This window comes from Oncorhynchus tshawytscha, linkage group LG16 (assembly GCF_018296145.1).
Source record: "Oncorhynchus tshawytscha isolate Ot180627B linkage group LG16, Otsh_v2.0, whole genome shotgun sequence".
In the NCBI taxonomy this organism is placed as follows: domain Eukaryota; kingdom Metazoa; phylum Chordata; class Actinopteri; order Salmoniformes; family Salmonidae; genus Oncorhynchus; species Oncorhynchus tshawytscha.
In genome coordinates, this window is record NC_056444.1 from 14,638,668 (window position 1) to 14,655,368 (window position 16,701).

The window sequence follows — 16,701 nt, forward strand, 5'->3', positions numbered from 1 at the left end:
GAGTCGGTCCATAGGACCACTTTAAGCCGTACACTTCACAGAGCTGGTCTTTACGGAAGAGTGGGCAGAAAAAAGCCTTTGCTTAAAGAAAAAAATATGCAAACATATTCGCCAAAAGGCATGTGGGAGACTCCCCAAACATATGGAAGAAGGTACTCTGGTCAGATGAGACTAAAATGTAGCTTTTTGGCCATCAAAAAAATGCTATGTGTGGCACAAACCCAACACCTCTCATCACCCTGAGAACACCATCCCCACAGTGAAGCATGGTGGTGGCAGCATCATGCTGTGGGGATGTTTTTCATCAGCAGGGACTGGGAACCTGGTCAGAATTGAAGGAATGATGGATGACGCTAAATACAGGGTAATTCTTGAGGGAAACCTGTTTCAGTCTTCCAGAGTTTTGAGACTAGGATGGAGGTTCACCTTCCAGCAGGACAATGACCCTAAGCATACTGCTAAAGCAACACTCGAATGGTTTAAGAGGAAACATTTAAATGTTTTGGAATGGCCTAGTCAAATCCCAGACTTCAATCCAATTGAGAATCTGTGGTATGACTTAAAGATTGCTGTACCCCAGCGGAACCCATCCAACTTGAAGGAGCTGGAGCAGTTTTGCCTTGAAGAATGGGCAACAATCCCAGTGGATAGATACCCCAAGAGACTTGCAGCTGAAATTGCTACAAAAGGTGGCTTTACAAAGTATTTGTTTCACAAAAATATATATTTTGCATCTTCAAAGTGGTCAGAATTTTGTATAAATCAAATGATACAAACCCCCCAAAAGTCTATTCTAATTCCAGGTTGTAAGTCAACAAAATAGGAAAAATGCGAAGGCGGGTGAATACTTTCACAAGCCACTGTACGTCTCATGTCTGAGCCGTTGAATTGCGACCTCACTTTATCTCTGTACTGATGTTTTGCCTGTTTGATTGCCTTACGGAGGGAATAACTACACTGTTTGTATTCGGCCATGTTCCCAGTCACCTTGCCCTGTTAAATGAGGTGGTTTGCACTTTCAGTTTTGCGCAAATGCTGTCATCTTTCCACGGTTTGTGGTTTGGTTAGGTTTTAATAGTCACATTGGGTACAATCAATCAATCAAATTGATTTACAGTTGAAGTCGTATGTTTACATACACTGTCATGTCCTGACCTTAGTTCCTTTTTTATGTCTCTATTTTAGGTTGGTCAGGGCGTGAGTTGGGGTGGGCATTCTATGTTTTGTTCTATGTTTGTATTTCTATGTGTTTGGCCTGGTATGGTTCCCAATCAGAGGCAGCTGTCAATCGTTATCTCTGATTGAGAACCATAGTTAGGCAGCCTGGTTTCGCAGGACAGGACTGTTTCGTTTTTGTTATTTTTGTTCTAGTGTTCAGTGTAATGAAAAGATCATGAACACGTACCACGCTGCACCTTGGTCCTCTCCTTCTTCCACTTACGACGATCGTTACATACACTTAGGTTGGAGTCATTGAAATTTGTTTTTTAACCACGCCACAAATTTCTTGTTAATAAACTATAGTTTTGGCAAGTCGGTTAGAACATCTACTTTGTGCATGACACAAGTAATTTTTCCGAGAATTGTTTACAGACAGATTATTTCACTTATAATTCACTGTATCACAATTCCAGTGGTTCAGAAGTTTACATAAATTGACTTTAAGCAGCTTGGAAAATTCCAGAAATTGATGTAATGGCTTTAGGAGCTTCTGACTTTTTGATTCAATTGGAGGTGTACCTGCGGATGTATTTCAAGGCCTACCTTCAAACTCAGTGCCTCTTTGCTTGACATCATGGGAAAATCAAAAGAAATCAGCCAGACCTCAGAAAAAAATTGTAGACCAATTACCAATTACTTGGGAGTAATTTCCAAATGCCTGAAGGTACAACGTCATCTGTACAAACAATTGCACACATTCCAAACGTGAAGCACGGGGGTGGCAGCATCATATTGTGGGGGTGCTTTGCTGCAAGGTGCACTTTACAATATAGATGGCATCATGAGGCAGGAAAATTGTGTGGATATATTGAAGCAAAATCTCAATACATCAGTCGGGAAGTTAAATCTTGGTCGCAAATGGGTCTTCCAAATGGACAATGAACCCAAGCATACTTCCAAAGTTGTGGCAAAATGGCTTAAGGACAACAAAGTCAAGGTATTGGAGTGGCCATCACGAAGCCCTGACCTCAATCCTATAGAACATTTGTGGGCAGAACTGAAGAAGCGTGTGCGAGCAAGGAGGCCTACAAACCTGACTCAGTTACACCAGTTCTGTCAGGAGGAATGGGCCAAAATTCACCCAACTTATTGTGGGAAGCTTGTGGAAGGCTACCCGAAACGTTTGACCCAAGTTAAACAATTTAAAGGCAATGCTACCAAATACTAATTAAGTGTATGTAAACTTCAGACCCACTGAGAATGTGATGAAAGAAATAAAAGCTGAAATAAATAACACTCTCTACTATTATTCTGACATTTCACATTCTTAAAATAAAGTGGTGATCCTAACTGACCTAATTTTTACTAGGATTAAATGTCAAGAATTGTGAAAAACAGAGTTTACATGTATTTGGCTAAGGTGTATGCAAACTTCCAACTTCAACTGTAGCCCTTGGTTCACTCCAGACTTGACTGCCCTTGACCAGCACAAAAATATCCTGTGGCGTACTGCATTAGCATCAAATAGCCCCCGCGATATGCAACTTTTCAGGGAAGTCAGGAACCAATATACAGAGGTAGTTAGGAAAGCAAAGGCTAGCTTTTTCAAACAGAAATGTGCATCCTGTCGTACAAACTCCAAAAGTTTTGTGACACTGTTATTAAGTTCATGGAGAATAAGAGCACCTCCTCCCAGCTGCCCACTGCACTGAGGCTAGGAAACACTGTCACCACAGATAAATCTACAGTAATCGAGAATTTTATTTTTCTACGGCTGGCCATGCTTTCCACCTGGCTACCCCTACCCCGGTCGAACCCATATCCAGATGGCTCATGTTCTGAAAGAGCTGCAAGATCTGGACCCCAACAAATCAGCTGGGCTAGACAATCTGGACCCTCTTTCTAAAATTATCCGCAGCAATTGTTGCAACCACTATTACTAGCCTGTTCAACCTCTCTTTCGTATCGTCTGAGATCCCTAAAGATTGGAAAGCTGCCGCGGTCATCCCCCTCTTCAAAGGGGGAGACACTCGACCCAAACTGTTGCAGACCTATATCTATCCTGCCCTGCCTTTCTAAAGTCTTCGAAAACCAAGTTAACAAACAGATCACCGTCCATTTCAAATCCCACCGTACCTTCTCCTCTATGCAATCTGGTTTCCGAGCTGGTCATGGGTGCACCTCAGCTATGCTCAAGGTCCTAAACGATATCATAACCACCATCGATAAAAGACAATACTGTGCAGCCATCGTCATCAACCTGGCCAAGGCCTTCGACTCTGTCAATCACTGCATTCTTATTGGCAGACTCAACAGCCTTGGTTTCTCAAATGACTGCCTCGCCTGGTTCACCAACTACTTCTCAGATAGAGTTCAGTGTGTAAAATCGGAGGGCCTGTTGACCGGACCTCTGGCAGTCTCTATGGGGATGCCACACGGTTCAATTCTCGGGCTGACTCTTTTCTCTGTATATATCAATGATGTCGCTCTTGCTGCTGGTGATTCTCTGATCCACCTCCACACAGACGACACCATTCTGTATACTTTTGGCCCTTCATTGGACACTGTGTTAACAAACCTCCAGACGAGCTTCAATGCCATACAACACTCCTTCCGTGGCCTCCAACTGCTCTTAATTGCAAGTAAAACTAAATGCATGCTCTTCAACTGATCGTTGCCCACACCCGCCCTCCCTTCTTGCATCACTACTCTGGACGGTTCTGACAGAATGTGTGGACAACTACAAATACCTAGGTGTCTGGTTAGACTGTAAACTCTCCTTCCAGACTCACATTAAGCATCTCGAATGCAAAGTTTAATCTAGAATCTGCTTCCTATTTCGCAAACAAAGCACCCTTCACTCACGCTGCCAAACATACCCTCGTAAAACTGACTGTCCTACCCATCCTTGACTTCGGAGATGTAATTTACAAAATAGTTCAACACTCTACTCAGGAAATTGGATGTAGTCTATCACAGTGCCATCTGTTTTGTCAACAAGGCCCAATATACTACCCACCACTGCGACCTGTATGCTCTCGTTGGCTGGCCCTTGCTTCATATTCGTCACCAAACCGACTGTCCCAGGTCATCTATAAGTCTTTGCTAGATAATGCCCCGCCTTATCTCAGCTCACTGGTCACCATAGCAGCACCCACCCATAACATGTGTTCCAGCAGGTATATTTCACTGGTCATCCCCAAAGCCAACTCCTCCTTTGGCCACCTTTCCTTCCAATTCTCTGCTGCCAATGACTGGAACGAATTGTAAAAATCACTGAAGCTGGAGTCTTATATCTCCCTCACTAACTTTAAGCATCAGCTGTCAGAGCAGCTTACCACGCATTGCACCTGTACACAGCCCATCTGTAAATAGCCCACCCAACTACCCCATCCCCATTTTGTTATTTATTTGTTTGCTCCTTTGCACCCCAGTATCTCTACTTGCACATTCATCTTCTGCACATCTATCACTCTAGCGTTACTTGCTAAATTTTAATTATTTCGTCACTATGGCCTATTTATTGCCTTACCTCCCTAATCTTACTACATTTGCACACACTGTACATAGATTTTTCTATTGTGTTATTGACTGTACGTTTGTTTATCCCATGTGTAACTCTGTGTTGTTTGTGTCGCACTGCTTTGCTTTATCTTGGCCAGGTCGCAGTTGTAAATGAGAACTTGTTCTTAACTTGCCTACCTGGTTAAATAGAGGTAAAATAAATAAATAAAAATAAACTGTTGCAGCATAATTACTGGAGGCTGAGACAGGAGGGGTCGGGAGACACTGTGGCCCTGTCCGACTATACTGGAGATGCAGCGGGCAGACTTCATTGAGCCCTCAGACAGCCCCTGGGTGACGCCAGTTGTCATGGTTCCTAAGAAGTGGGGCAAGCTGAGGTTCTGTGTGGACTACAGGTGGCTGAATGAGGTAACCAGGAAGGACTCATACCCCATACCTTGTATCGATGAGTCGCTGGACCTGGTTAGGGGGTCCTCCTGGTTCCCCTCACTAGACCTCCACAGTGGCTACTGGCAGGAGGCCCTCTCCCCAGAGGCCAAAGCCAAAACTGCATTCTCCACTAAGAGGACACTGGCAGTTCAAGGTCCTGTGCTTCAGCCTGTGCAACGTTCCGGCTACTCCCCTGACAGCAGTGTCTGGTATACCTCGATGACATCCTGGCCCATGGCTGCTCCTTCCAATCAGCCCTGGGAACTCTACAGAGTGGGTCGGAGAGGGTGGCTGCCACAGGCCTGAAACTCCACCCCGAGAAGTGCCACTTCATGAAAAGAGAGGTGTCCTTCTTGTGCCACCCGAGTGGGGAAGGAGGGTATCAGCACCATGGAGGACAAGGTGGGGGCTATCTGAGACTGGTACACCCCCACCGACCAGCATCAGCTGAAGAGCTTCCTGAGCCTGGCCTCGTACTATAGGAGGTTTGTACGGGGCTTCTCAAGTGTTGCTGCTCCCCTGAACCGCCTGCTGCCGAAGGACAAGGCCTTCACTTGGACAGTGGAGGGTGCCTTCAACACCCTCAAACGTACACTGATTGAGGCCACCTTGTTCGCCCCCCTGAGCTCTCTCGTCAGAGTGAGGGACTTGAGAGAGAGCTGTGTGCAGAGGAGGGGTCTGTGCCATAGTGTTTCGGGCGAGCGGGCATGTCTGCTGTGAGCTGCAGACTGTCGATGTGGCAGCAGCAGGGACGGGACACAGACCTACAGCCGGTGCTACAGTTGGTAGAGACGCAGCTGAGGCCACTGTGGGAAGAGGTGGCAGCGTTCGCACTCATGACCAAAGGTTGTGGTCAAAGTTTGAGAGACTGCGGCTGGCTGATGGCGTGCTACAGTGGGCTTGGAAGGAGTCAGCTACGGGAGAGGAGAGGTGGCAGGTGGTAGTCCCAAAAGCATTGCGGGAGGCTGTGGCCCAGAGCACTCATGGGGACTGGACACTTTGGGGTCACAAAAACACTCTGCCGCCTCCGTCAGGGATTTTACTGGTGCCGCTCTCATGCTCAGCTCCAACAGTTCCCAGTTGTGGCTCCCATGGAGAGGGTGGGAGTGGATGTAGTTGGGTCGTTCCCCACCACATACAGTGGAAAATGCTGAGTGCTCATGGAAATGGACTATTTCACAAAATGGCCGGAGGCCTATGCTCTGCCTGACCAGGAGGCAGAGACCATCGTCGACGCCCTGGCAGCGGAGATGTTCAGCAGGTTTGGAGCTGCAGAGTCCATCCACAGCGACCAAGGCAGAAACTTTGAGTCCTGTGTGTTTGCCACCATGTGTGAGAGGCTGGTTATGCACAAGACCCGCACTACTCCTCTCCATCCTCAAAATGATGGCCTTGTGAAACGCTTCCACAAAACGCTTGGACAGCAGCTGGCCATAATCTCTGCCAAACACCAGCGTGACTGGGACAGGCACCTGCCTATGCTCCTCATGGCATGCCACTCCGCTGTCCAAGACTCCACCTCCTGCACGCCTGTCCTCCTCATACTGGGGAGAGAATTCCGCACCCCTGCAGAGATGGCATTTAGTCGGCCACTGGATAGCCCTCCTGTTCCCCCGGGGCCGGAGTATGCCCGGAGACTCCAGGTACGCCTGGAGACAGCCCACACTTTCGCCAGAGAGCAGGTGAATGGTGAATGCAGGTGTGAGGCAGAAGAGGAACTATGATGTGCACACCCGGGGAAGGCACTTTGTGGCTGGGGAGCTGGTCTGGGTCTACAGCCTCCTCAGAAAGAAAGGCAGATGCCTGGAAGGATGGCAGAGAAGTAATGGCGAACTGAATGAAGTTATGTAGAGCAACTCAAGATAAAACGTAATATTCAATATCGGCAAGTTAGACTAAAATATTAGCACTACACAATCTGGTGGGTGATAACCTTCAATCTGGATAATAACACAAAACAAATCTTAAGACTAGAGACATTTATCGACAAATATTACAAAAACAAGCAACACCCAAACATGACGGAGAGTAAGACAAGGGAACCAATTCCAAAATGAAAACGTGACTCTTCTACTGACACAGACGATTTAATACTTTCACCACCGGGAATGGTAAAGGTCGAAACCGATCTGTTAAAATCAATAAATGACAAACTGGGTATACTTGAATTAGTTAGTAAGGATATAAAAGAGTTGAAGGCAAGCCTCGAGATGAGTGATGAAAAAGCTGCGACATTGGAGAAGTAAACAAACAAGCTAAAAGGGACAGTCAATAAGATTGAAACCAAAGTGAATTAACTTAAAAAGGAGAACACCGTTCTGAGAGAAGCCTTACTGGACATACAAACTAGATCCATGAGAGATAATCTGGTACTTACAGGTATCCAGGAGAAAGAAAGGGAAGTTCCTGAATCTGTAGTTAGAGAGTTCCTCCCTACAGCACTTCAGATCCCACGCGAAGTTATCGACAAAATCCAACTTGAACGTGTACACCGCTTTGGACAGAGAGGCCAAAAACATCACTGCTCTAGAGGAGATCTGCATGGAGGAATGGGCCAAAATACCAGCAACAGTGTGTGTAAACCTTGTGAAGACTTACAGAAAACGTTTGAGCTCTGTCATTGCCAACAAAGGGTATATAACAAAGTATTGAGATAAACTTTTGTTATTGACCAAATACTTATTTTCCACCATAATTTGCAAATAAATTCATTAAAAATCCTACAATGTGATTTTCTGGATTTTTTTTCTCATTTTGTCTGTCATAGTTGTGTACCTATGATGAAAATTACAGGCCTCTCTCAGGCCTCTCTCTTTTTAAGTGGGAGAACTTGCACAATTGGTGGCTGACTAAATACTTTTTTGCCCAACTGTATATGTATGAAAAAAGCATCTATACACTTCCTGATAAACTCAGTCACCGTATTCATTGATGTTATTCTCAGAGGCTACACAGAACATATCCCAGTCCGCGTGATCAAAACAATCTTGAAGCATGGATTCCGATTGGTCAGACCAGCGTTGACTAGACCATAGCAAGGGTACTTCCTGTTTGAGTTTCTGCATATAGGAAGGGAGGAGCAAAACGGAGTCGTGATCAGATTTGCAGAGGGCAGGGCCTTATAGGCATTTCGAAAAGTTGAGTAGCAGTGATCCAGTGTTTTTCCAGAACGAGTACTACAGTCAATGTGTTAGTAGAACTTCGGTAGCATTTTCCTCAAATTTGCTTTAAAATCCCCAGTTACAATGAATGCGGCCTCAGGACATGTGGTTTCCAGTTTGCATAAAGTCCAGTGTAGTTCTTTGAGGAACCTCGAGGTATTGGCTTGAGGGGAATATTTACGACTGTGAATATAACCAAAAATAATTATCTTGGGAGGTAATATGGTCGGTATTTGATTGTGAGGTTTTCTAGGTCAGGTGAACAAAAGGACTTGAGTTTCTGTATGTTATCACAATCACACCATGAGTAGTTAGTCATGAAACATACACTCCTGCCTTTCTTCTTCCCGGAGAGTTCTTTACTCCTGTCTGCGCGATGTACTGAGAACCCAGCTGGCTGTATGGACGTGGACAGTATATCCCGGGAGAGCCATGTTTCTGTGAATCCCTCATCTGTCTCCGAGCTAGTCAATCCCTGATCCTCACACTGAGCTAGTCTACTTTATTATCCAGAGACTGAACATTACATTCTGGGCTAATGTAAGAAATAACCCACCAAAAAAACAAAATACTGCAATGTTGCATAGGAGCTAGAAGCAGAGCTGCCATGTCTGTCAGCGCCATCTTCTTCCATCCTGCCTCTTGGCCACTTTCATTTATTTGACATGATTGTGATATCATTACAGAGCTGAGAGAGATTGCCTGGCCTACTTTGCAGAGCCACAAATGTTTCTTTCTAGCATGTTCTCAATTTGCTAAGTGCATCGATCATTTAATTATGTTTCCCCTCCAAGTGCAGTGATGTGGTTTAGGAGACAGAGAGAGTATATTTCTACAGGGGCTTGTTTGTTTGCAAGCTAGCTCCAGAACACTCCAGAAACTATTTTGGCTGTGTTAAATTAATTGAATAAGCTAACAATAGCCTCCCCAACAATAGCAAGAAAGTCTGGAAAGGATCTGTTGTGCTTGTACAAAAACATGTTTAGCAAGAATTATTAGAGACAACGTCAGGCTTTCAGACTTTGATCATTGATGTTTTGATTTTGTGTCTGAACTTTGAGGCTCAACTATGTTGTGTCTCAGTCTTCTATCGACAAGGTGTAATTTTAAATGACAGATTCTAAAGGAAAACATTTATTGAGTTCAGATGATTTGATTTGATTTTCTTACAAGTCTTTTTAGAAATCTATAACTAAATAACCCTTTCCCATCCTCTTGCTTCCCCAGAACTATGGACAGTGGGGACACATTTTGAACCATGCAGTCACTGTTGTACAGATGTAGGATTTTAATTTGATCACCCTGTTGCATGAGAACTGTCCTACAATGCAGGAAATGTAAAATGTGTAGTGTATTTGCAGTTTAAAAAGACTTCTGAAGTTTGTAATTTTCACTTTGAAATTTCACACTTATGAAAAATGTATCAACCCCTACAATAATGTAAATGATAAAATAAACATAATAATTCACATTTCCGGTTGCTGCAGGATTATTTTCTTGCTGTAGCAAACTGGCTCAAATTAAGATCCCAAGTCTGTACATGACAAGGAGCCACAGAATGTACTATTAAACCGAGACGAACCAGAGTAGTGCCACCACAAACTAATGGGCATGATGTTGATGTCTTATTTGGTCACATTTGTTTCTGTTTTGGTCTTTCTCCAGGCCCTGATGTCCCATTTGTAGCAGTGTACAGCACACAGGACAGACAGAGTGAGTCTTCTAGTTAAGATTCTATTTGGATTCTGTTCCATGAAAACATAGGTTAGGGGTACTCAAGTCTTACCCTAAGTCCCGGAGCCTGCTGGTTTTCTGTTTCACCTCATAATTAATTGCACCCACCTAGTGTCCCAGGTTTAAATCAGTACCTGATTAGAACAATGAAAAAAGGCAGTGGAACTGGCTTTCAGGTCCAGAGTTGAAGGTCATGGGTCATAAGAGGAATACAATCACACAGAAAAATAGACCACCCAGACACACAATGCATGATCTTTATTTCCTCTGCTTCAATATGCCTTTTTCTCTTGACACAGACACACACACACACACACACACACACACACACACACACACACACACACTAACTCCATTATACTCAGTTCTGATTGCTGACTTGCCATGTGACTGTCAGGGAGAAGATGATTCGTGTCAGGAGGCAGATGATTCGAGGATCACTATGCACACACAAACGCGCACACACACCTGTAGGACATCCACTCCTCTCCATGAGTAGAACATTCAGCATCACCCCTGAAATATAACTCTTTAACACCATGGAGATAAAACAACTGTATCTATCTCTGTATTTACAGAATAAAAGCCCTGCCCTCCACCCCTGATTCACAAAATAACCACCCACAACTGTGTGACCTCATCAAACAGGGACAGCATACTAAGATTTACCATTGACAGCACAACAAGGCCAGTCTGCTTTCTGCTGTCACTGTTTGCAGACACTGATTACATTACCTAACTGGGTGGATGCCCTCATAACAACATGACCTTTCCACTGTAATGAAAGACGTTCCCTGTCTTTGTTTACGGTTAATTACAGACAGCATGTACACTTGGAGGAATAGCAATGTGTACAAAGTGCACTCTGTAGTCATATTTTAGTGCATATAGTAGTAAACAAAAAACTAAACAAGCTACTTTTGGCAGGAACTCTGCTTTCTAACTGGAACCATTAAAGTAGTTCTGAAATTAGAATTTAATTGCTGATGTGGCGGGGATAAAAACCATGCTGCATTACTGTGTTTGTTGTGTACTCTGTGGAGACCACACGCACCCCCCCACACACACACACACAGTCAGTCAGGAGAGAACACTCTCCCTGATCAAAACACCCACTCCTTTTGTTACTAGTCCAATCTCAGCATGCCAAGATAAGGCTTGTCAAGGCTCAACTTGAGGGCCCCTGATCTCGGTACCAGCCATTATGAAGTCTTAATTTATATTTACAGCCTACATTGCTGATCTGTCTTTATCACAGTGTGTCAGTGGATACAAGGAGGGTGGGAGACAGGGAGGGCGGGTGGGAGAGGGAGGGCGGGTGGGAGAGAGAGGGAGGGAGATTGGATTGGAGGGACTGAGACAGAGAGCGATGCCTCTGCATTCTGATAACTTCCCTCTGTTCTCTTCTATTATGACATGCTGTAAGCATTGCTTCATCACAACTTCCAGCCCAACGTTCTACCACAACACCTATGCCCTTTGAACACCTACAGTATGTGCCCTTAGACCATGGTAGCCATAGCAACCGTAGCCATAAACTAAGGCCATGATGTTTATCACTGCAGAGGTGTTTGACCTGGAGACCAATGAGAATCTGAGGATGAGGCTGGACTCCATGCAGATGCCCCGCGTGGAAAACAAGGAGATCAACATTGAGGATTACAGTACGTTATGTTCCGCTCTAACAATAAGGGAATGAGATTTCAGCAGCACATTTTACATAATGAAAATGTATCTGCTAAAGTCTGTTTTCTTCAGATGAACAGATAATGAAGCCATAGTGCTTGTGTACAACATGCGTACTGATCACTGTTTCTCTTGTTGTGTAGCACTAACGATGCAGATCCTCAAACCTGCCAGCTTTGTGGACTCATCGCACTATCCTCTGCTCCTCCTTGTGTGAGTATACAGACCCTAACACACACACACACACACACACACACAGACCAAAAATGTATTTTACCCTAAACCTTGACCTAACACCTAACCTTAATTCTAACCCTAATTATAAACCTAAACCCCATGTCTAAAATAGCCATTTACTTGTTTTACGATCCTTGTGAGGACTTCTGGTACCCACAACGATAGAAAAACCAACCCACAAACACACACAACTGCTCTAGCGACTATAGTGTTGTATACAATGTAGCTATCCATCTCCATTGTCAGGTATTGACACACAGAGACCTTCAGCTCCTCCATACCCAGTGCTGCTTCATCAGGAAAGATACAGTGCATTCAGAAAGTATTCAGAACCCTTTACTTTTTCCACATTTTGTTATGTTACTGCCTTATCCTAAAATGATTAAATTGTATTTTTTCCTCATAAATCTACACACAATAGCCCATAATGACAAAGAAAATATTACATTTAGGTAAGTATTCAGTCCCTTTACTCAGTACTTTGTTGAAGCACCTTTGGCAGCGATTTCAGCCTCGTGTCTTCTTGGGTATGAAGCTACAAGCTTGACACACCTGTATTTGGGGAGTTTCTCCCATTCTTCTCTACAGATCCTCTCAAGCTCTGTCAGGTTGGATAGGGCACGCCACTGCACAGCTATTTTCAGCTCTCTCCAGAGATGTTCGATCGATCGTGTTCAAGTCTGGGCTCTGTCTGTGCCACTCAAGGACATTCAGAGACTTGTCCTGAAGCATTTCCAGTGTTGTCTTGGCTGTGTGCTAGAGTCCCCCCCAGTCAGGTCCTGAGTGCTCTGGAGCAGGTTTTCATAAAATACTTTGCTTCGTTCATCTTTCCCTTGATCCTGACTAGTCTCCCAGTCCCTGCCGCTAAAAAACATCCCCACCGCATGATGCTGCCACCACTGTGGTTCACCGTGGGAATGGTGCCAGGTGTGACGCTTAACATTAATGACAAAGATTTCAATCTTGTTTCTCATGGTCTGAGTCCTCTAGGTGCTTTTTAGCAAACTCCAAGCGGGCTGTCATGTGCCTTTTACAGAGGAGTGGCTTTCTTCTGGCTACTCTACCATAAAGGCCTGATTGGGGGAGTGCTGCAGAGATGGTTGTCCTTCTGGAAGGTTCTCCCATCTCCATAGGGGAACTCTGGATCTCTGTCAGAGTGAGCATCGGGTTCTTGTTCACCTCCCTGACCAAGGTCCTTCTCCCCCAATTGCTCAGCTTGACTGGGCGGACATCTCAGTCAGCTCTTCGGACAGCTCTTCTTCCATTTAAGAATGATGGAGGCCACTGTGTTCTTGGGGACCTTCAATGCTGCAGACATTTTTTGGTATCCTTCTCCAGATCTGTGCCTCGACACAATTCTGTCTCGGAGCTCTATGGACAATTCCTTCAACCTCATGGCTTGGTTTTTGCTCCAAATCATGTCCAATCAATTGAATGTAGGATGTTCAATGGAACAGGATGCACCTGAGCTCAATTTCGAGTCTCATAGCAAGGGTCTAAATACTTATTTAAATAAGGTATTTCTGTTTTGAATTTTTAACACATTTGCAAAAATGTCTAAAAACGTGTTTTTGCTTTGTCATTATGGGGTATGGTGTGTTATTGAATCCATTTTAGAATAAGGCTGTAGCGTAACAAAATGTGGAAAAAGGGAAGGGGTCTGAATACTTTCCAAATCCACTGTAATCACCCTCCAACTCTGAGCTTTAATCAGGGCTATTAATCTAAGGCAAAGAAGTGGCAACTCGTTCTCCTCCGTACTACCGGTAATTACACTGCAAATGAGGTCTCCATCCCCCTTTAATTAACCCTCCTATCCTCCACTATCACACCATCTCTCCATGCCCTTGCCTGCAGGTTGGAGAAACATACACTAGACTATAACTTGTAGTTTTTTCACCCTGGTTTATCTCTGGATGGAGTGGCAGTACTATAAAGACAATAAGTGGCACAAAAAAAAAATCAATGTATAACACAATGATACTGTAAACTTAGTGTCTAGCGCCATAATTCAATCTGAACCATATTTAGGTATTGCTAAATAAGAGAGAGAGAGCCATAGAGCCATAGATTAACGATTAAACATGCCTTCTCGAGTAAACATGCCTTCTCATATCCAGCGATGGCACCCCCGGTGGCCAGATGGTGTCAGAGCAATTCCACATAGACTGGGCCACGGTGCTGGTGAGCAGCTTCGGGGCAATGGTGGTTCGCTTTGACGGGCGGGGCAGTGGCTTCCAGGGGACCAACCTGCTGCACCGCGTCCAGAGGAAGCTGGGCGTGTTTGAGGAGAAGGACCAGCTGGAGGCCCTCAGGTAGGTACCTTCAACCTTGGTTGTGTCCTGATTCTCCACCCTTCTACTAAACTGTGCACTTGCACACTTCCAGTCATGGATTTAAAAGCATTGGAATGGTGTAATAATTGGCTGGAGGGAGTTTTCACCATTCTTTAATCCATGTGCACACTTTGGGAAAAGGGTAGAGAATCGGGACACAACCTTAGACTTCTTTCACAAGACTGTCCTAACACTGTCATATGAACTGAAGAGCAGCCAAAAAGCGGAGGTCTGAATATGTTTAGTGATTTAACATGTAGAAAGGAAAATAATTTATTCACACAGTTTACATCTCCAATTTATTAGCTAACTATCGTTTAGGCAGCTGTAGCTATATAGTGGGGCTACATTATTTTTCTCCTTTCTGCTAGTGATTTGACATGGTCATGCTGTGTTCCAGCCAGGTGCTAATGAGCTATGACATGCCCAGCTAGTTAATGAGCTATGACATGGATAGCTAGCTAACGAGCTATGACATGGCCAGCTAGCTAACGAGCTATAACATGGCCAACTAGTTAACGAGCTATGACATGGCCAGCTAACTAACGAGCTATGACATGGCCAGCTAGTTAACGAGCTATGACATGGCCAGCTAGCTAACGAGCTATGACATGGACAGCTAGCTAATAAGCTATGACATGGCCAGCTAGCTAATGAGCTATGAAATGGCCAGCTAGCTAACGAGCTATGACATGGCCAGCAAGCTAACCAGCTATGACATGGACAGCTAGCTAAATAACTGAGAAGACACACTTGAAAGGGGTTGTCAAGACCAGGAAGTCTTCATTCTGAGATTAACTAATCCAAATCTAATCTCTTCCATTTCAGTATTATATCTAAAGAGCCATATGTTGACAAGACCAGGATTGGAGTTTATGGCAAGGTAAGAGCCGTTTTCTCCTGATAATTTATGAGGTTCATAGGTTGAATGTAGTAGTATCTGAATTGGATGGAATTCCCTTGAACCCCTTGTATTGTGCATTATCATTCTGCATACTGACTTGATGTGCTAATCACCCTGCATTTCAATATAGAAATCACAACGGAGGCTCTTTGAATCTCTGCTTTCTCAATGGAATTTATTGAGGGTTATTTTAAATTAGCTAGCTGCACTCTTCAATTTCAGTGCAAGCTGTCAGTGTTCATGCTGACCTGTGTTTTTTCCAATGCTGGAATTAGGTGTTACAAGTCAATTTAAAATAGACATATTAGATGTGTGCTGCTAGTTTATCAGTTACCTTTGGATCAAATAGATGTAGTATTGATAGATTCTGACACCTCTGAAATAGATAGTGTTCATAGATTTTGACACCTCTGAAATACACATTTTTCGAAATCCAAGATGACGTAGCAGTCGGACGTGTGTTTTTGTCTTGTCCTGTCCCGTGTATATATCATTTTCTTCGAAAATATTTAGTATATATTTTAATCTCACTTTCCATCTACGGACTGAATATACTCTCCTGCAACCCGCCTCACCCAATGTGGTACGGATCTACTATTTTTATACTAGCCAAAGAGGTTCACCAGCCAATTCTTGGGCTACAATACCTCTTTTGCCAATTGACCTGGTCGCTTTACTGCTGACACGGAGCCCCGCCGATCCATCACGACGATTTCAACATGCTCTTCCATTGCGACGTCGCCGGAAGCCCATCTACTTGCCCTGGCCCACAAGCTGCCTGAATCACTGTGTCTCCAGCTCACCTAGCGTAGCAGCGACTAAGGAATTAGCTACCTGACTCATCTAGTGCTACTCATTGGACCCTATGATCACTCGGCTACACATGCCTCTCCCTAATGTCAATATGCCTTGTCTATTGCTGTTTTGGTTAGTGATTATTGTCTTATTTCACTGTAGAGCCCCCAATATGCCTTAAATAGCCCTTTTGTTCCACCCCTCACATCTCACCTGGCTTAACTGGTGCCTCTAGAGACAAAACCTCTCTCATCGTTACTCAATGCCTAGGTTTACCTCCACCGTGCTCACATCTTACCACACCCTTGTCTGTACATTATGCCTTGAATCTATTCTTCCGCGCACAGAAATCTGCTCCTTTTACTCTATGTTCCGAACGCACTAGACGACCAGTTCTTATAGCCTTTAGCTGTACCCTAATCCTACTCCTCCTCTGTTCCTCTGGTGATGTAGAGGTTAACCCAGGCCCTGCAGGCCCCAGCACCACTCCCATTCCCCAGGCGCTCTCATTTGTTGACTTCTGTAACCGTAAAAGCCTTGGTTTCATGCATGTTAACATTAGAAGCCTCCTCCCCAAATGTGTTTTATTCACTGCTTTAGCACACTCCACCAACCCTAATATCCTAGTCGTATCTGAATCATGGCTTAGGAAGGCCACCAAAAATCCAGAAATGTCCATACCTAACTATAACATCTTCCGACATGATAGAACTGCCAAAGGGGGCGGAGTTGC

At 44.4% G+C, this 16,701-nt stretch overlaps 1 protein-coding gene across 3 annotated transcripts in view; it reads left to right on the forward strand.

The window, feature by feature from the left end:
• Positions 1–16,701, forward strand: part of LOC112234051 (dipeptidyl aminopeptidase-like protein 6) — a 369,775-nt gene that overhangs the window by 344,675 nt on the left and 8,399 nt on the right. For all 3 annotated transcript variants that reach the window (XM_042298805.1, XM_042298806.1, XM_042298807.1), the window contains 5 exons: positions 9,942–9,989; positions 11,576–11,674; positions 11,840–11,909; positions 14,054–14,248; positions 15,098–15,152. In XM_042298805.1, coding sequence (XP_042154739.1) covers positions 9,942–9,989; positions 11,576–11,674; positions 11,840–11,909; positions 14,054–14,248; positions 15,098–15,152 — 467 coding nt within the window. The remainder of the gene's footprint in view (positions 1–9,941; positions 9,990–11,575; positions 11,675–11,839; positions 11,910–14,053; positions 14,249–15,097; positions 15,153–16,701) is intronic.